General features: G+C 45.5%; 1 protein-coding gene across 1 annotated transcript in view; it reads right to left on the bottom strand.

Annotated features, from left to right (window-relative positions):
* Window positions 1–924: 924 nt before the first annotated feature.
* SLCO4A1 (solute carrier organic anion transporter family member 4A1) overlaps window positions 925–16,157 on the bottom strand; it is a 29,714-nt gene continuing 14,481 nt past the window's right edge. Inside the window, exons 5-11 of the mRNA XM_063120829.1 lie at window positions 10,572–10,726; window positions 9,017–9,212; window positions 7,674–7,839; window positions 5,525–5,697; window positions 5,040–5,104; window positions 3,123–3,271; window positions 925–1,104 (exon numbers count right to left, since the gene is read on the bottom strand). Coding sequence (XP_062976899.1) covers window positions 955–1,104; window positions 3,123–3,271; window positions 5,040–5,104; window positions 5,525–5,697; window positions 7,674–7,839; window positions 9,017–9,212; window positions 10,572–10,726 — 1,054 coding nt within the window. The 3' untranslated portion in view covers window positions 925–954. The remainder of the gene's footprint in view (window positions 1,105–3,122; window positions 3,272–5,039; window positions 5,105–5,524; window positions 5,698–7,673; window positions 7,840–9,016; window positions 9,213–10,571; window positions 10,727–16,157) is intronic.

Raw genomic sequence — 16,157 nt, 5'->3', positions numbered from 1 at the left:
GAAACAGAGGACAGGAGTTGTGCTGGCAAGAGGCTTGTCAAAGGTCAGAAATGGCTGATTCTCGCATGCATACTCATCACTTGGTGAGTTATCACACTCACGGATTCACAGCTGAATGTACGAAGAATGGCTTCCATCGCTTGAGGCGCCTTGTGGTGTGGTATTTGAGCTGCGATGGTTGATTTACAAATGCATGTCACCAGCATGCTGCAGCCATCAAGTGATGATGAAGAAGAAAAAGAAACAGGCCTCAAGAAAGACATCAGAACGTCCTGACAACGAGGAAGAATGGACCAACCCAATCTCATTTACTCTAGAGGAGACTTGTGGCAGCTTGAGTAGATGGCCTGCTGGCTGGTTGCCTTTTTAAGTGCTTTAAACAGGAATGGTCTGAAGCTATGTTTAGCCCTTCTTTAAATAAATACTGTGATGTTGGTAAAATTAATGCCACACAACTTTGTGGTATTCTGAGGTCAGGCTGAAACAGTGTCGAAATGCAAGCTTAAGACACCTCGACAAGTGATTGTCCCTCACTTGGGCAAACCAGGACACCATATCCGCATGCCCCTTTGGTGCTGCCATCTTGATTATTATTTTTTAAGATGGTGGCACTCCACTTGAAAATGGCAGCACTCAAATATGGCAATAATTCGAGATGCAGCATCTTTCTCTCCGAAGTCCTTGCATTTCCATCCATCGCTTTGGGGGAAAGCTCCAAAGTTCTGGTGACACCCTCATCCGGAGGTGAAAAGGCCAATGCACAGGTTTTGCAGTGTGCTTTTGCTGCTCATAAAATACTAAATTATAACTGAACTTCATTAAATCATTCTTCCTGGAAGGGGAAAAGAAAAAGGAACAAAACTGAATCAATCATTAACAAGAAGAGGCTAATACATCTTCTTTTGACACAGTATCTTGGAAGGCGTGTGAAAGTCACTTGTCGCATTCAAAGTGCTATACATTGTCTTGAGATTGATGTGGACATTTTTTCTCCGGGGGGTCACAGTTGCCATTTTCAGAAGCATCCGAGCTTCCTGGGAAGGATTCAGGAGGAGGTGGTTTGTAGAGCATGCAGGCAAGCAGGAAGAAGAAGGATCCCATCACCTGCAAGAAACCAAGATGTTGGGTTTGTGAACCTTTCAGCTGTGCACCATTTCCACTTGTCCTGGGCAGGACCAAAAATAAAGATCACCTGAGCTGTGTGATCCATTGCCCATCTTGGTTGGCCACCCAAGGCCGTAAAGAATTGGATTACTCCCCCACCTTTCACCATAGCACCACTCACTGCTTCCTCCTGGTCAAGCTTCAGTATAAATGCTTCCAAGTTAGGTCTAGCTCATTCTGGCCTTGCCCATTTGGCTATCTCAATAACTTCCAAGTAATTGCAATCGGTGCAGGAACTGGTGACTCTGACGTCAGTGGGGCAGATGTCATTTTCTGGCTTCACTTGCTAGTTTCCTAGAAGTATGTAACTCAGTGGTTCCTAAAGTGGATGGTACTGCCCCCTTGGGGGCGGTGGAATTGCATAGGGGGGTGCTAAGAAGCAAAAGAGCGGCAGGGGGGCGCTCGAGGTGGTATTTTCCGAAAACCGCCTCTCCAGAAGGTCTTAAAACCCAGGGACGTTTTTATGGGAGAAGGTAGTTTGGTCCCAAGCCATATAGGGGAAGAAGCCACACATGTATTAATTTAATACTGTTTAAGAAGAGTCCTTTTAACAGTGAATTGAAATGTTTCAAACCCACCAAGACACTAATGAAGAGATATAACCTGCTTAGTGTGCCCCGCCACGCTGGCTGCAAAACAGAGGCGTTCGTTCTCTTTTCCCTCCCTCCCTCGGCAAGCCTGCGGCGCTGCAGCGGGTGCTTCGGATTTTGAATAAATATTCAATTAATTGTTAATGTTTTGAATGTTATTGTTATTATCTTCCTTAGTGGGTTGTTGAAAACCACTATTCTGAATAATGATTTTTATAGTGTAGGGTAGGGGGCACTGGGCATGAGTTTGTGGAACCAAAGGGGCGGTGACCTGAAAAGGTTTGGGAACCACTGATCTAACTGGCCACTATTGTAATGGCTATGGTTTAATCCACCAAGGACAGTCTTGTGTCCTTAATCTCCAATATGTGGTTTCTAACATTTCAGCTATTGAACCAGAAATGATGGAGGGGCTCTTCTCCAAGTCCTGCTTATTGCAGAACTATGGCAGAGTAGTAGAAGAAAGAGACAGTCTTCTCAGTGGCCATAGCGCGGTTATTTTTATTTATTTATTTATTTATTTATTTCATTTTTATAACGCCCAATAGCCGAAGCTCTCTATGGAACACCGTGCCCCATGAAGGAAAGCGCCCACTCCCTTGCCGTTTTTCGTTAGTCACGGAAGATTTTTTTACTCTGGCAGACTTGGCTTGTAAGGTAGACAAAGGTTTTCTATAGCAAATTTAATTTCAACCCAACCTTTGTGAACCTGGTGCCTTTTAGATGTTTTGGACTACAACTCCCAGCATCCCTAACCATGCTGACTGGGGTTGATGGGAGTTGAAGTCCAAACCATCAGGGGGAGAAGCACCAGGTCAGGGAAGGCTGTTTTCACCTATCTCTTTAAATGAATTATTTTAGCTGTTTTAAGCAGCTTGGATTAGCACATTTGCACTGGAAAGCCGGGATAAATATATGCTCCTAGCCATCTAGGTTAGTTGGCTGGCCAAGTTTTGAACTAGGATCTCCTCCCAATGAACCATTTGGTGTCCCATTCATCACACAAACCACAGTGCATTGCTTGGGCTTGGTAGTCACTTAGGTTATAAAGCATATTTGGGCTGTAAGGCTCTGCCTTACTCAAAAATGCCTTGCACCCAGAAAACTAGCTCGTCAGTGAGGCTAGACTAGGGCCTATTTAGTTTTATAAGGAGGAATAATCAATCCTGCGAGCCCCGGGAACATTGTGAATTGGTACAGTCCAGACATGGGTTCACCACCCCAGAGAGAAATAGGCTTTATTTTTTGGCCAGTGGGATTAGTGTTCAACTAGACCAAGTGACCCGACCTCATGGAACAGAGAGCTGGAAAAGCCCTCAGCTAAAGTTAATTAAAAAGGGGAGGGAGAGAAAGAAAATTTGGGATTACTTTGTATAAAAGTCCAGCAAACAAGGTGTATCGACTCATGGCAAAGTTCTGGTAGACGTAGCAAGAACCTTGTTCACCACACTGGTTCTGCCAGAGGAGACACGACTTGTCAATCATTGACCCAAAAGCAATTGGTCCTGGAATGCCACCTAGACAAAGACAGAAATGAGAAAGATTTGCTGCCAAAAAATATGGAACTCACGCTCATTACGTCCCTCCCAAAGCACATCTAGAATATCTGAAAATCCAGATTTCATGGAACTCAGTGGGATGGTTTCTGCTGTATTTGTTGAAGGCAGATTTGTTCAGAAAGGCCCTGTCTTTGGCGGTTAGGTCAGCTCCAGTAATTGCATGAAAATTATCACTAGGGGACACTTACACAATAGCTGCTTAGAACATTTTATGGTATCTTTATAAATACAATTCCAAGATTAATGTTTTACGTACGCACAAGCACACACCCTTGAATAATAACACACATTGTAATTCTTGGATGAAGAAAATTTCCAGTCTGCTCATCTTTAACCTAACACAGGGATCTCTGTTCAGATGTGTAACACATCAAAATGCCAATCATGCTCACCGGAAATACAGTGACAGTGAAACGTCCCAATCCCCAGATTTGACCGGTTCAATTTATGGAGATCTCCATGGCTTAGCTTTTCCAGAGCAGTGGATGGTACACTATGACAGCTCGTGATATATGTTCAGCTTCGCATGGTCACAATGGGCCACACACTGCTATGGTACCACCCATCATTGTGTGGGTGGGTGCAAATCGTGATTTGCGCAAATGCATATTTGCACAAATCCACATTTGCGCAAAATTGTGGGTGGGAACATTGACAAAAATCTTGATTTGTGCAAATTTGTGGCCATAAACAGTGCATCTTGTGCAAAAATGCAGCGTAAAGGGTCTTTTACACATGCGATTTTGCACAAATTGCACCATTTACGCTTGTGAATTTGTGCAAATTGTGATTTCTGAAAATGTTCCCACCTGCAATTTTGCACAAAATCATGGTTTGTGGGGAGAAAAGTTGCGGGGTCACCTGCAGACCGTCTGGCAGCTAACCCTCCAGATCCACCAGGGTCAAGCAACCAGCAGGAGCCTGGTGAGCAGAGCACAAACATGACACAAGGGAGTTCTCCCATCCCTATGACCTTGACAGACCCCAGCCAATCAGCAATCACATCATGAATGTAATAACGCCACAAGGCTATGTAGCCAATCAAATTTCACTACATGAAGATGTCACAAAACCAATTCAGAGTTATTCAGAGTAAGGGCAATGCTTCCTGCCCTCCTGTGGAAACTGATTTGGCTGTATCATGATTTAATGAAACTAATTCTGGGAGGCCCGAAACATTTTGCTGCCGGGGGCAAAGGACAAGATGGCACAGTCTCCCATTCCATCTACAAAAGCTGTCTGGACTGACAGACAAATCTGTCTTCAACACTGACTATGGGGCAGCATCCTGCACTGCACCTGAAGGCAACAGGCTCACTTAGGTGGTGCAGAGCAAGCCACCGCCAAGACCTTCATGCTGCCTCCTAGCTTCTGCATCCTGAGGTGGCTGCTTCACTCTGCCTAATGGTAGAGCCGGCCCTGAAACCAATTCATAAAACCCCTGGATCTATCTGCTGCTCCCTCCCTCTGTAAGGAAGAGCCTAGACACTGGACTCTGTCCTCATATTCCAGTTTAGAAGGAAGCCTCTGCTAGTTACTTAGTTTATCTGATCAAGTATGCTGTGGCATATGAAATGTCAAGCCACAATATGGCAGCTGCTGCCTAAGGCACTTTCTTGTGGTCTTTGCACTGCTATACGCTTCCAGAACCTGTCCACAAGCTACATGGATTCAGGCTGAAGAAGAACTATGTAAAGAATTGATTATCAATGGTTGCATACTATACCTAGTGTCCTCACTACAATCCACTGGATTCCTAGAGCAAATGACCGCTGCCTGTCCGAGACACACCTAGGATGCATAAAATAGACATTTAGAAGTTATTTTCAGCAGAGCAATCTGTAATTCTGCATCCTGTAATACCACCAAACTGTGGGCCCCAACAATTAAGGACACAATTATCTGGTTGATGTTAAATATTCAAATGCATCTGTAATATTATTTGTTTAGAACTACGATGGATTAATGTCGGGGTGGCCATGCCGGTCCACCAGAACAAAAGGAACATAAATCATTTGCCCAAGACATTCTGAAAGTTTCAGCTTTCAAATTAAGCAGAACACCTGGACTTGTAGCTAATGATAAGACGGAATGTGAAGAAATTTGCGAACTTGATCCCAGCAAAGCGGTGGGACATTGTAGTTAGGTGGCAAGCCAAATCGGTCTTCTCGGATAAGCTTTGAGGGATGAAGTCTCGTTCCGGTGGCTTACCGTAAAGTAGCTGTCAGAGCAGGAATACTGCTTAGGAATGTGAAGAGAATGACAATGAACATGAAAAGCAGCAGGAGGGACCTTTTCTCGCAGGAGGATGTACACTTTCCTGCTGTCGCAAAGCTAGATGCAGGAGGAGCACGTTCCAGAATGCAGCTGCACTCGTGGTAAACCTAGACAAGCAAACAACAGCAGCAGTTCCAATTTAGAAGAAGTCCACATGCTGCCAGGATGCAACATTACCTACACCTCCCCCACCCCCGGGGGGGGGGAGCCCTGCAGAACAAACCCCCAATATAGATGGCAGGGAGAAAGTGCATCGGAAGAAATTGTCTAGCAAAGAATGCACTGGTAGCTTCCCGCTTAGACTACTGCAATGCACTCTACGTGGGGCTGCCCTTGAAGACGACGCGGAAGTTGCAGCTAGTGCAAAATGCAGCAGCTAGACTGCTGGCGGGTACATTTTACAGAGACCACATAACACCGGTCTTAAAGGAACTGCACTGGCTGCCTATACGCTTCCGGTCGGAACTCAAGGTGTTGGTAATGACGTTTAAAGCCCTCAATGGCTTGGGACCTCGATACTTGAGAGAGCACCTCTCCTTATATATGCCTGCCCGAGACCTTAGATCTGTTGGAGGAGCCCTTCTCCTCATCCCACCAATGCAACATATACGCTATGTTGGGACAAGGGAGAGGGCTTTCTCTGTGGTGGCACCCCGACTGTGGAATGCCCTCTCCTTGGAGGCCTGATTGGCACCAACATTGACTGCATTTCGAAGCCAAGTAAAAACATGGCTTTTTAACAAAGCCTGTGATGGTTAAACTCACTGGCATATTGTTTTAACTGCTTTTACTGCTTTTAAATTATAGATTGTTTTAACTTGGATCATGGTTTAATTTGTTTTTAACTGTGCATATCTATTGTTTTATACTGTATGTTTTTATCTGTACGCCGCCCTGAGATCTTAATGATATAGGGCGGGATATAAATGTTTTAAATAAATAATTAAGAAGAGCCGTGCTGGATCAGACCACGGATCGATCTACTCCAGTATTCTGCTCACCCAGTGGCCAACCGGCTGTCGATCTGGAACCCACCAGCAGGACAAGGGTACAACAGCACCCTCCCACCCATGTTCCCCAGAAACTGGTGTATATAGGCTTAATGCTTTTGATATTGGACTATAGGAGACGGAAGGTGCAATCCTCACAACGTATGAAGCGATTAGGGTCTACCTGAGTGATGTGCATTCCAAACTTGGAGGCTGATGGGCATCCTGGGCAGAATGGGAGGAGCATGGAGGAGATCACTGCTGCCATGCTTCTCCTGCTCTGCTAGAGAGGCGCTTTTGCCCGTCTACCTAAGGGCGTTGTGGTGGGGAATGGAAGGAGGCTGGGGATAAGCTCGTATCTATGCTTCCCCTCCCTGCCCATAGATCCGCCCCCTTTCTGTCCTCTCTGCGGTCACATCTGCAAGCTTGGAGAGGCAACCGGTGGGGCCCTTTCTGTGCCAGCTGCAAGGGGGAGGTGGAGAGGGCAGGGAGCTAGATGCTGTCAAGGGGCCATAGGATTGCTCTCTGAGCTAAGCAAGAAAGGGACATTCCTCCTCTTCCCCAGGAATCACTAAAATTTGGCCTACACATACAGCAGAGTGAGGCATCTTCACTTGAGGCTTGGAAAGACCCATGTGAAACCTTGGAGAACCTCCTTAGAATCATCAAACATTAGAGTTGGAAGGGGCCTATAAGGCCATCGAGTCCAACCCCCTTCCTCAATGCAGGAATCCACCTCAAAGCATACCTGACGGATGGCTGTCCAGCTGCCTCTTGAAGGCCTCTAGTGTGGGAGAGCCCATGTGGAAACACTGGCCAAGGAGAAAAATCTCTGAAATTCTCCCCCTCCCTGTGAAAGAAGCAGAAGAAACAACGCCTCTTTCGCAGGGAGAGAGAAAAGTTCCTGAAAATAGGGGCAGGATTCGGCACAGCACTAGAAAATACACATATATTCAAGGGAGAGTTTACTGTAAGTCTTCCCCTATGCCCACAGATCATTTTAGCACAGTTTCAAGCCCAGCTAAACATCAGCAGGGCTTTGGTGCCAGCACAACGGCACATTGGTGAGGACGGAACTTCTCCACAGGACACACCTTTTTCCCACCATCACGGCTGGTTGATACGTTCTTACATCCGGCGTGGCAAGGGGAGTAATACATGATGTTGTCATTTCCGCACACGGGACTGTACGCCTCTCGCAGACAATCACATCCCACATTGCAGGGGGCCGACAGGTTGAGGTGGCCTTCAGGCAAGACGCTGAACAAAACATACAATTAGCAAAGAAATAGTCTCCTTAGTTCTATGAGATTTGTGCTCTTGGAGACACTGTGGAAGGCTCAGCTTCCCAACAATGGGGCACAGAACTAGGAGGTATGTAAATACCTGGGTCAACCCAGTACTGTTATTAGCATGAGACATCCCTGGACAGCACCCACTATTGACACCTGTCCTGGGCCACCCTGTACCTTTTTCTCCCACTGCTCAGCACTAGGTAGCCACCATTTTAATTTCCCACAATGCCCCAGATGTAGCGCTGCTCTGGGGCATTGTGAAGTAATTAAAAATGGCGGCTGTCGAGCACCAACTAGTGACCCACCACCACTGGATTGATCTACCAGGGGCCCCACTGGCATAGGAGGGGATCCAATCCTGGCTACGACCCCAAGCGTGGGGCCAGCCCTTGGGTGGCTTTCATCAGTGGCCCCACCACCATCATTTCCTCTTTTTTTGGCTGTTCTTTAGAAGGAGTGAAAAAGAATTATGAGTTGCAAAGGAGGAGTTGGTTCCCGGTGGTACATTGACTCTCCAAAAGCAACATGCAGCCCAATTCTAAATGTGTTTACATGGATGTAAACTCCACTGTGTTTGATAGGACTTCCTAGTAAGTGTACTTGGTATTTCAGTCTTAATGTGATAAATAGTAAGGAATATTAAATTGGATATTGAATGTTATAGGGATATTAAATATTATATGGATTACTAGCAACAGGAAAACTGTAGTAGAAATGTGAGGCTCTACATGAGGGAGAGCAGAACCTCAGGTCTGGGGTCCCAATCCGGCCCTCCAGGTTTTCCACCACCTTTTTCCACCATCACTGATCATTTTCCTGGCTTTTGCCCAGTTTTCCCCCTTTCCCAAAGGCTTAGTTATGGCCAATACTTTTTTATATTTTGGACCCACCTCTATGCCTTTGGCACCACCCACCACCGGAATGCAGACCTCCCAAAACTTCTCCAAAAATGGAATCCAGCCTTCGGGCTGAAAGAGGTTCAACACCTCTGCTCTACCTTATTCGAGATCGTGTTTTGGGTAGCTTTTGCCCTGCATATTTGAACAATCGCTAGAGTTCGTAATCTGCTTCCCCTCTGCCACATCTTCAGGAGCACCAGTTTCAGCAAGGAGAGCGAGCGAGAGCGCTATGATAGTGCCTACCTTCTGTCATACATCTGTGTTACTCCAGCCATGGGCATATTGGGGCAATCAATAAAAAAGATGAAGATCGCCAGCAGACTCGACATGGTGCAAAACAAGCAGAACTTGATGATCCCTGAACAACGCAGCTTAAATTTGTTCACAATGAACCCTCCCAGGAATGTGCCTCCTCCTCCTGCTGGAACCACGAGGTAGCCTGACAAAGAAGAAGAGAGGGGCAAGTTCACAGATGTCATTAAGGTAGGGATGGATGAACTCCCCTTCGTCTTGTTCAGGGTCTGCTCACCAGACTCCCACCAGCTACCTGACCCTGGTGGGTGTGCGGACTGAACCGCCAGATGGTCCGTGGGTGCTCACGACATTTCTTTTCCCCGTGAGCCACCATTTTGCGCAAAAAACACAGGTATAAATATTACAGAGATCACCACTTGTGCAAAATGGGCGCCACAACTAACGCCATTTCTGCAAAATTATAGGCGTAAATTGTTTAATTGGAAAGTGCACACTTGTACAAATGTGCACTCCCAGAAATGTGCATTTGTGCAAAAACCTCCATCCACATGTTCACACTTTAACCTATGGGGGGGGACTGCACACTTTCAGTCAGTGTTTTTGAAATAATAATAATAATAATAATAATAATAATAATAATAATAATAATAATAATTTTGTGGAACTAAATTTGCAAACAATTCTGGAAAGTATATATTTTTTATTTGATCCACAAAATGACTAGGGCCCGATCTACACCAAGCAGGATATAACACTTTAAAAACGTTATGAAAACAGTATATGTAATGGGTCTTGGGCCTGAACAGTTGTCATAACCCTTATAAACTGTTATAAGTCGTAGTGTAGATCCTGCCGGAATCAGCGCAACTTGGAAAACCCAAGTCTGCTATGGAATCCAGGGATTGGATTCATAGAAATCTGAAGTCATTTTAATCCATGGAGGATTTTTCTGACATCCCTACTCATCCCTAAACATCTCAGTATAAGTCATTGAGTTTGAATGACACATGGCAAGAGCACAGGACCTCATGGTGAGGCCAAATCCACCCTCCCTGGGGTCTCCATCCAGCCTTCCAGGGTTCCCCCGGATGACCACGCCCCTTTCCCCCTGACCATCAATCATTGGGTGGTTTCCCAGCTTTCGTGCCGTTTCCCCCGCCCCCATTCTAAAAGGTTGAAATACCTCTCCAAAGCCTTTAGTGGATTTTAGAGCTTTAAGCTAAAATATGCTGGTATTGTTGATGTCTTGGCCCCACCCCTTTTGCTCCGCTCACCAGTGGAATGCAGCCCCCAAAAGTTTCTCTGAAGCTGACTTCGGCCCTCCGGCTGCAAGAGGTTCAACACCCCTGTTGCAAAGGGGATTATTAAGTAATTGCCCTTTGAATGACGTGACATTTGCTCCAACAGAAGAGTTTAAACAAATCTGGACGTAATTATTTTGAGGGGGGCGGAATAATGACAAAGAACTGCAGTAAATAACCACACCCCAAATTTCAAGAACCTGGAAGCCACCAAAAGCATCTCTCAAGGAAGGTTTTCTTACCAAACAAGGTTGCTGCTTCCGAGGCACTTAAGCTAAACTGGGATTCAAGGAACTTTGGCCCAAAGGTGGACATCCCAGCAATGAGTGTAGCCTCGGTTGCTCCAGCTAAGCAAAGGAAGATGAAGGTTGGGTTCTTCAATAGCAGCAGTACTGACCTGCAGGATCCAAGGGCACAAGGAAACAAGAATGGTGACAAGCGAGATGAAACAAGCTCACCTTCAGCAATGTGTGAAGTTCATTCTACTCCTATATTTTATTTCACTGTAATCTTTTCATCAATGCATTTCCTGATCATTCTAGTCTCTCTCCTTCATAGCCATCTGATTCCCCCTAATTTCTTGGAATAGTTCCCCCTCCCCATTTCTTATGATGTTTAATCCTGTCTTTCCTCTGAAGAGCGTAGGATGGTGCACATGGTCCACCTTTTTCCTTACTACAACCTTGTGAAGTAGGTCAGATGGGAAGAGATTATTTTCATGTGTAATATTTTTTTCAAATGTGCACATGAATTGTATATGTTATCTCCCATTGATTAAAACATATTGGTACACATTTTTCAAAAGCATGCATTTCTTTCATGAGCACCTTTGAAATGTGTGCATGCTGTCGAACACATTTGTGGTGGTTTGCAAATCACACTGCAGACTTGGAAATGTATAGATTTCAATAGTGGATTATGTCTGAGTCCCTGTTCAGTCCGGAAGGTGCGAATTGGATAAACCCCTAATCAAAAACAAACTGAAACTAATTTCTCTTACACACCCAGTTACAATCCAAAACATCTGGGGTTTATTGTTTTGGGAAACGCTATGCTACATCATACTGGCTCCCCATCCGTTCTTTTCTACCCTCTCTTCTGTTTCATAACTGTGTTCTATTGGGGCCTTGCTAGACCTACCTGATAATCCGGAGGAGAGGAGGGGAGATCTCGCGTTAGGAATAATGCAAGATCTCGCCCTTATTCAGATGGGAGCTGCGACGAACTCTGGAGGAGAGCCGGCGCAGCCGCCATTTTTATTTTATTTTTAAAAAAGAGGCAGCAGCAGCGCAGGAGCCAGGACAGGTAGGTAGTTGTTGTTTTTTAAAGTCTCCATCTCCCCTCCCTGGCCCGTTCTCCTTCCCCCCCAGCCCCCCCGCGATGTCCAGTCCCACGGCCCGTTCTCCTCCCCCCCACCTGCAATTCCCTCCCATGTCCCCGGCCTCTGTTTTTCACCCCCCCATGTCCCCAGCCTGTGATGGCCTCTGCCACCGAGTCCCCAGCCTGTGATGGCCAACACTGCCATGTCCCCCGGCCGGGGACTCGGTGGCAGAGGCCATCACAGGCTGGGGACTTGGCGGCAGAGGCCATCACAGGCCGGGGACTCGGCGGCAGAGGCCATCACAGGCCGGGGACATGGGGGGGCAGGAAATGGATGCCGGGGACTCAGCGGCGGCAGGAGTGCTGCGGCCCATCTGCCGCTTTCCCCAGCTACTCGTGCGTAAGTGCGGTAGCCGGGAAAAGCGGTGGACCAGTCCACACGCCTGCGGTCCCAGGCTCAGCCCCACCTGAGGCCGGGACCGTGGGAAGAACCGCGCTACAAGCGGTTCCTGTTAGCGCGGTGCCAGGGTGGCTTGAGTCCTGGCTGAGGCCGGGGTCCCCTGTGCGTCATCTGGACGCACAGGGACAAGTATGGGCCTCGCACCGCACTAACCCGTGGTCTAGCAATGGCCTCAGTCTTCTATTGGGAAATCTCAGAATCTCTGACACTTTTATGTGAGAGTTTATAAAATACTGATGTTCTACCAGAAAACTAGAGCATGACGAATATAATTCCTAGTGTTAAAGAATGGAAGACACTCCCGACCCTGCCACAGAATTACAGACCAGTTAGCTTGACATCAATATCTGGGGAAATATTGGCACAAATGATTAAATAGTACCCGGTCAACATAAGGCACAGATAAACCTTTGATCGGGTGAGTGCCAAAAACTATTTCAGCACATCTGACATGTGGCAATCACTTGTGTATTTTCCTTCAGAAAATGGTTCCAGCTGTGACCCTTTTTTCTGGGTACAGAAAGGGCCTTGGGGAGCCAAGATGGTCCCAATTATCTGTTCCTCTCTCAAATACTATCCTGGTTGTGCTTTCATAGTGTATTTTATGTGATGCTTTTATACTGTTTGTTTTATACTTTGAGTAGTTTTGATTTCTGTGAACTACCCAGAGACCTTTGGCTATTGGGCAGTATAAAAATGCAATAAATACATAAATACATAAATAAATTTTATTTATGTATTTATTTATTGCACTTATATACCGCTCCCATAGCCAGGGCTCTCTGGGCGGTTTACAGAAATTCTAAAATTGAGATAAAAACAACTATACAAAATTTAAAATTCTAGAACACAGAACATACACACATAAAACATTAAAAACCGTTAAAAAACTAAACATGTGGGTGATTAAGATGTGCTGCCATATGCCTGGGCAAAGAGGAAAGTCTTAACCTGGCGCCGGAAGGATAGCAGCGTTGGTGCCAGGCAAGCCTCGTCAGGGAGATCATTCCATAGTCTGGGGGCCACCACCGAAAAGGCCCTGTCCCTCGTTGCCACACTCCGAGCCTCTCTTGGAGTAGGCACCCGGAGGAGGACCTTAGATGTTGAACGTAGTGACCGGGTAATACTAAATAATACTAAGACCAGTCAGGTTTATTCAAATTCAGTGGGATTTCGTCTGGGCTGAGTTCAATCTCTTACTTATACAACTTCATGGACACCTTTGCTCATCTCCACCCCATCACCAATGAAATCGACAACACAGGTCCTGACCCATGAAGGCACATTGCATCAGTAAACTGATCCAGAGGATGAGGCCAAAAGCTTCCTGAGCCAGCACAGTAATACATACTAAAACATTGCACTGAGGCTACGTACTAAGGATTTACCCATGAAAAATCTTTCCTGTCCCGGCTGTAGCAGAATGGCCAAAGAAGTGATATGCAAGATGGATCCACTTGGACAAATATAGATTTTTTAAATGTATAATTCCATCAGCTGATCAATCTTAATAGCTTTGGGCATTATATTTTGGCACATTCCATAAAATGTTGGGTGGGTACAACTCAGAAAAATCGAGCACTTTAAGATTTCAATAGGAATGATGCATGGAAATGGTTAACTTGGAAATGTGTGATTTTAGCTACAGCAACTGACTGTTGGGAAGGCGATGGGACAATGGAATGGAGTGGTTGGAACCCTGAGCAGAAGCATTCCACGCTGCAACAGTTTGTTGCAGCTCCCCTTGTTTGTGTATAAATGTTCAGCACTTGATTTCTCATGTGCAGTTTCATCAGCTGCGTTGGAATCTGCACGCTGGGAAAAGAAAGACAGTATCAAATTCTTGGTCATGAACTTGAGAAATAACTGATTGGAGATTGACCTCGTCCTGGACTTCTTGTGATGTTCTGTAACGATAGAGATGTGTTTCTCGGAGATGTGTGTGACGCACGAATGCACTAGCTGGTGAGAAACTAATTGTGTTCTAAAACTAGTTGTGTTCTAAAATGTTACTTTCGTGCTTTGTGCCACTGTGCTGAGTACTGTTTCCCTTCTCTATCCATTCGAGACAAGAAATTAGCAGTATAAGATACATGGTACAATAGTCCTTTCAGAAGTGAAGGTTATCGGAAAGTGGGGAACTTAACTCTTACTAGGTAAATCATGGCAAGTGCCCACTAGATCACCTTCTCCCGTACAATCCGCCCCGCACACTCAGGTCCTCTGGGAAGAATTGACTCCAGTCAATAAAAACAAGGCTGACAACTATTACCCAGAGGAACTTTTCCTCTGCCGCTCCCAGATTATGGAATGACCTGCCGGGAGAGATTCGTCAATTTAACAGTCTTCCGGATTTTAAGAAAGCTATAAAAGACTGATCTCTTCCGGCAGGCCTACCCGGTTGAATTTTAAGATGCCTTTTAATAATGTGCTGCTTTTAATAATGTATTAGTTTTAAATGTTTTAATTATATGTATTTTATGGCATTTGCATTTATGTTGTACCCCGCCTCGATCTGGATGGAGAGGCGGGTAACAAATTATTATTATTATTATTATTATTATTATTATTATTATTATTATTATTATTATTATTATTACGTTCTACCAGGATGCACATGCAGTTAATGAGGGATGACAGCAAGGCCCAAAGATAGGGTGACCATATGAAAAGGAGGACAGGGTTCCTGTATCTTTAACAGTTGCATAGAAAAGGGAATTTCAGCAGGGGTCATTTGTATATATGGGGAACCTGGGGAAATTCCCTCTTCATCACAGCAGTTAAAGCTGCAGGAGCTATATTAGAGTAACCAGATTTAAAAGAGGGCAGGGCACCTGCAGCTGTAACTGTGGTGATGAAGAGGGAATTCCACCAGGTTCTCCATATATACAAATGACACCTGCTGAAATTCCCTTTTCAATACAACTGTCAAAGATACAGGAGCCCTTTTCCTCCTTTTCATATGGTCACCCTACCAAAGAACAGTCAGGGTACATGTTTTGAATGTAAAATTCTAGAACACCTGTCAAAAATCCATCACACTGCCGAGCTGGGGAGAAGAGAAGCAAAGGCCCGTTGCCTCTTCTGAGAGACCAGTTGCCTTTGGTCCTCCCTCAACTGTCACCTAAGAGGAGCCATTCCATCAGGCTACCTAAATCATTTCCATCCCAGGTGGTCATTATAACAACCATGCCTTTAAGAACTGGTTCCTGCCCGAGCTTGCTCTTTTCCTTTTCCTTCCTCTTCGCTATTTTTCTTTGTCTGCCATGTATTTTGTAATCCACTTGGGAAGCTTTTTTCTTGGATAAAGAGTGGAGCAAACATGCTTTAAATAAGTAAACAATAAACAAAATCTTCTGTGACAGACAGCAGGAAAGTCATTGAGAAGGGGGTGGGGGAAAGGTCCCTGGAGCTAGAAAATTTGCAAATTACTGGTGTGATTACTGAATTAACACTTGAAGTAAACCTGAAGCGAAAAGTAAAGCAAACTTTACGTTTAATGCTCTGCTTTCTTCGCATTCTCATTAGGTTGTTCAGACCCTGACTGGCATTGAAATGCTGTTTTGGAATTTAATTTCCTGATGGCAGAAGTGAGTCATAATCTTGGAAAGTGGCACTGAGTCAAGAATTTCCCTCAGTAACTAAGCTGAAATGTCTTCAAACGAGCCATTCTGCATAAACCACGCATGTCTCCCGGCCAACCAAGACATACGGGCCGCCATCCAACACAGGAGTACATGTGCTGAAGCCCACTAGGATCGGTGTGCATAATGCACGCGTGACTCTGCATTGGACTGTGGCCATGACCTCAAAGAACTTCCTGTAGGCTTCAGAACAGCTCTCTGTAAACATCTGTTTCAATTTGGCTAGGCTGTAAGGCCCAGTTGTCAGTGAATGCCATTACGTTTCAAGCAGTAGAGGCCATGCTGGTCCTAAGCCCTCTCTAGCTTTGGCACCACTTGGCCAGTAGCAATGAAATGTGATCAGTGAGCAACTGGCATGAAGTGGGGGATGTCATTAGGGCTCTCATTAGCTAGGCACCAACATC

Source organism: Elgaria multicarinata, chromosome 1, assembly GCF_023053635.1.
Source record: "Elgaria multicarinata webbii isolate HBS135686 ecotype San Diego chromosome 1, rElgMul1.1.pri, whole genome shotgun sequence".
Lineage (NCBI taxonomy): Eukaryota > Metazoa > Chordata > Lepidosauria > Squamata > Anguidae > Elgaria > Elgaria multicarinata.
This window is presented reverse-complemented; position numbering and strand designations above follow the sequence as displayed.